This window comes from Eurypyga helias, unplaced genomic scaffold, assembly GCF_000690775.1.
Source record: "Eurypyga helias isolate BGI_N326 unplaced genomic scaffold, ASM69077v1 scaffold23690, whole genome shotgun sequence".
NCBI classification, from domain to species: domain Eukaryota; kingdom Metazoa; phylum Chordata; class Aves; order Eurypygiformes; family Eurypygidae; genus Eurypyga; species Eurypyga helias.
Window position 1 is genome coordinate 1 of NW_010225341.1, and position 4,417 is coordinate 4,417.

The window sequence follows — 4,417 nt, forward strand, 5'->3', positions numbered from 1 at the left end:
GTGACCCCCCCGCCCCGGGCAGCTCTGCGGGCCAGGCGGGGCCCATAGGGCTGGGTTGGCGGGGGTAGGGAGGTTGCGTACTGCCGCCTGAGGCGCTCACCCCCGCTGCCCTTGGTTTTCTCTTCGCAGTGCCCGGGGTTGCCGAGTTCGCCGCCTCATTCAAAAGCGTGAGTGAGCGCCGTTTGCGTTTGCCCCCTTCCCGTGTGGTGGTAGATCTGCTCTTTCCTCTTGTGGCCTTTACATCCTTGTTCTGTAAAGCGCATCTCGATGGTAGCTTCGGTGTATGTCAGAATAATCCTTCTGTTTCCTGTATAGCTTTTATGTAGTTTTTTCCAATACCTTATGTATCTTCTTGTGAAAAATTACACCCTGGAAGGAATAAAAGGCTTTAAACTCTAGGAAATCCTTCTTTTCATACTGCTTGGGTGTGGTAGTGTGCTGTTCTTAACCCTAAAAACTCAAGAGAAAGCTGGAAAACAAGATTAAGCACAAACATACCTTTATAGAGCACCTGGAGCTCTGATCCTTCTGCTATCAGTGGAATTAGTTTTCAATATGGGACTGGTCAGACTTTTTTGTATCATTCTAAAAATGCACTTGTCTGAGTATGAATTTTGTTGTTTTCAAAACAGCCTATTACAAGTTCTCCTCCCAAGTGGATGGCTGAATTAGAAAATGATGATATCGATATGTTAAAGGGTGAGTATGGACATGGGTAGGAAGTAAGGTTGTCAAAGAAGATGGAAATTTGATACTTACTCGAGAGACTTAAACCACTTGTTCTTTAAATGTTCTGGAGGTAAAAGAATGGCGAGTAGTTCTTTTATTTTGGTCAGTACTTATTTCACAGGTGTTGTCCTGGATGCCCAAATGGTTGTTTTCTTGTTTGTGGGTGTGGTTGGTTGGTTTGTTTTAATTATATGTTGATTTGTTGAAATGTTGATTTGTCTTATTTCTGAAGGTTGGAATCTTCCAAGCAGTAATAGACCTTTAGGGTCTTCCTGACTGTAAATCTAGGATATCCTAATGCTTTCTTATTAACAGCTCATTAAGGCTGTTTTAACACACTTCCCTGTGGCCTCAGATCTGTAGTCCTCAGTTTCCAGAATCACCAGCTCAGGAGTCTCTTTATCTTCTTAACGATCCACATTTTTCATTAATCCAGTTATCTCCAAGAAAATATGCAGATGTCAGTGGCAGGCCGATTGCTCAAAACCAGCACGTGAGAACTAGTTGAAGCTGCGTAACGTTACCTATGTTTCAGTTGCCTCGCTTGCCAATCCCTCACTGCCTAGGTACAGTGGGTGTCTCCTGTGGTTGGAGAAGTGGCGTGAAGTATTTGGGTGGGCATCAGGTGATTGCGCTTGGTGAGCAGCTTAACCTTGTTGATTGGCTGATCCAGAGATGCCCTATGCACCTGTCTTCGCTCATAGATCCAAGATTTAATCCAACGCTAAGGCTGCGTGAGCACGTTACAGAAGGGCTGGCTAGCGTGTACATTTGCTGCGTGTTATCTCTGTTAGTTTGCAGTCAGCATCCTTGAGCATGCTCTGCCTTTCGTGAATTCCAGATAAACTGTTCCAAAGGGAAAGTGGGACAAGTTACTTTCTCCTTGCTGCAAGAAATGTGCTTAAACACACATTATTAGTGTATAGTAAGTCCATTCGCTTGCATAGGCTTCTGTAGCTTGTTCACGTAGTAATGTGAACTTCCAAGAACTTCCAAAATATGGGACAAGTTGCTCATTGTGTTGGTGGCAGATGGCAGTATGAACCAGAGCTGTTGGTGTCTTTTTCACTAGAGAAAGCTGGTCTTTTCTCAGTATGTTAAAATCAGGGGTGGCATCAGCTTGAATTTCGAACGTACTCTGTCCACTGGAAGTAGATATTGTCAGACATATGACTTGTAAGTGCTCTGTGAAGTAGTATACATGTAAACTGTTACGAGAGAGCTATAACCAGTGTTAAAATTCACACTTTTCTCTCTTCTTAGAGCTGGGGAGCCTCACTACAGCTAACCTGATGGAGAAGGTTCGTGGCCTGCAGAACCTGGCTTACCAGCTGGGACTGGATGAATGTAAGTGCTGTACACAGATATAACTGACTGCACTGCAAATCTTCACGCTAAAACGCGCGCTCCTGGTACATTTGTGTCTGGAAAAGTGGATTGGCAGATTTGGCGGGTGTCTGACAGTCACAGTGACCTTCTGAAACAGGATGAGAGAGACACCTTACCTCTTCAATTTACAGCCTACTTGCATGGGGGAGACACCCTAGCAGAAATAACAAGAGGCTGTATGTTAATCTGGTGTTTTCTAGTGCCACGTAGGCTTCTGTACCTGACTTAACATTGATTTAACTGAATCAGGTCACTTTGCTTAATTTCCCACTCAGATACTGGAGCTTTTGTTGGAAGACTTTTGGCAGTACTTCTGTCCAACTTCCTGTACTGCCTCCTCAATGAAACTTTCATTTGTGTGTAGGATTCTCCTGTCACTTGGAGTTTGTACTGTTTTCTGCTTCTGTAGCTGCTTTTTCTTTCCACACTCAGTTGTGGCAGGAGGTAATGCCACTGGGTACTCAAGTTGACCTTCATCCCACTTACAAACAGACAAGTTTTATTAGTTGTTTGAAGGAGGAGCTGCTCTCATCATCATCACATTTAGGACTCTGTTGCTAACAGGTTGATCCAGCTTTGAGGATTTCAAGAGTATCGTGTTTCTTTTAAAGCTGCCTGTACGTACTGACACGTTTAACTTTTTCTACTTGATTTTTTGCTCTAACGTAGACCTTGGTTGCAGTTACTTGTGGACTACACAGTGCACTAAAAGTTTTTTAAAACTTACATGTCTTTCGCCTTCCTTTCAGTGAAGTAACAAAAAGCAGTAATAGACCTTTAGGGTCTTCCTGACTGTAAACCTTGGATATCCTAATGCTTTCTTACTAACAGATCATTAAGGCTGTTTTAACACACTCCCTGCAAGTTTATTTTGCTTTCAGTGCTAGCATCTGTTAAGTCTGTGTAAAGCATTTAGTGGAGTAGAAGTTAAGGTATAACAGTGTAAAACTGAGTCAAATGCAAAGATTAATGATTGGCTTTTTCAGTTAAGCTGTAGGCTTAAATGCCAGGCACCTCTGTCCTGCTAAAGGAAGTTTAAGTAGAGCCTGAGTTACGTTAAAGCTGACACGGTTCTTGTTAGCAATATTTGTTGCATGCATTTCCATTTATTTTTACTGGGGAAAAAATAAATAGCTGAGGTCCAACAGTTATAACCTGCAGTCTATGGTAACGGAAATCTCGAATTTTCAAGCTTTATGAAAGCTCTCCGTGTTTGTAACTTCTTGTTAATGAAGTCTTTCCTCAAGGTTATAATACATGGAATGCTTTGTGTGTCATAATATACATTTATCTTAGGAAAATTTTCACATCAAATTAGATGTGGAGTTTGAACAGAGCTTCTTAGGATTGTTTTCCCTAATACTGTCTTTGAAGTTCTTTTTTCTTAGAGACTTAGGTAAGTGAGACAACAAGAAGAAAAATCCAAAAGATCTGTTCTTAAAGTTAAGGGACTTGTTGTTTTGGTGCAGAGGTGTTTGATTTGATGATATCTTTGTGTATTGAAATTTAATAGTCCCCTTTTGACTTGACTGTTTCTTGAAACTGGCTAACAAAACCAAGATTGAAGTGGCTGCTGACGAGTCTCCTTTAGGTGGCAGCATGAGGCTTCCCATAGAAGTCTTGCCATACCATCTCAGTCACGATTTGAAGTTCTTCTTCCCAAGATTGTTTATTATGACATATTTCCTGTTCTGGATTTGCGCTTGGTTTTTTAATAGTATTTTCAAATGTTTTTTTCTGTAGTGAGTGTGAGAAACAATTTTTCATTGTGTTAGCAGCTTGCTTTTCCTTCCAACTCTCCTCTTCTACATCCCATCTCAAATTCTTTATATTTTCAAAGGATTCTGTTTTCATCCAGTTTATTGATAAAATGCTGGGCAGTACAGGAGTGATTCCTGCAGCACTCCATAACAGATGTATCTACTGAGTGACTTCGTAAGTGCATTTTGGGGTCTGTTACTGAAACAGTTCACAGCATACGTCATGTTAATTTTGTGTTAGAATTCATTAGGCAAAGTGACACATGGGCAACTTTTGAAAACTTCATTCATCAAGGTCCTATTGTAGCACTAAAATTGAAATCGGAGCAATTGCTTTGATGTAGTTTGATAAATTAATAATCACTAGCTTATTTTCTTAGTTCCTCTTGGTTGCTCATTTCTTTTTGTTCTTTACAACTGACACTAGCCCCTCACATTCCCATAGGGTTACTTTCTGTTACCCTGGCTGTTTTGTTGATTGCTTCATGACTTCTCTGAATCAAACTGAATTGTTAACATATCATAGAATCACAGAATGG

General features: G+C 41.0%; 1 protein-coding gene across 1 annotated transcript; it reads left to right on the forward strand.

The window, feature by feature from the left end:
• Positions 1–129: 129 nt before the first annotated feature.
• LIN52 (lin-52 DREAM MuvB core complex component) lies at positions 130–2,076 on the forward strand (the record flags this gene model as incomplete). Its single annotated transcript, XM_010149230.1, has 3 exons — positions 130–167; positions 633–699; positions 1,993–2,076. Coding segments are annotated over 3 exons (189 nt in total), but the record flags the coding sequence as incomplete, so codon positions are not given.
• Between the last annotated feature and the right edge of the window lie 2,341 nt (positions 2,077–4,417).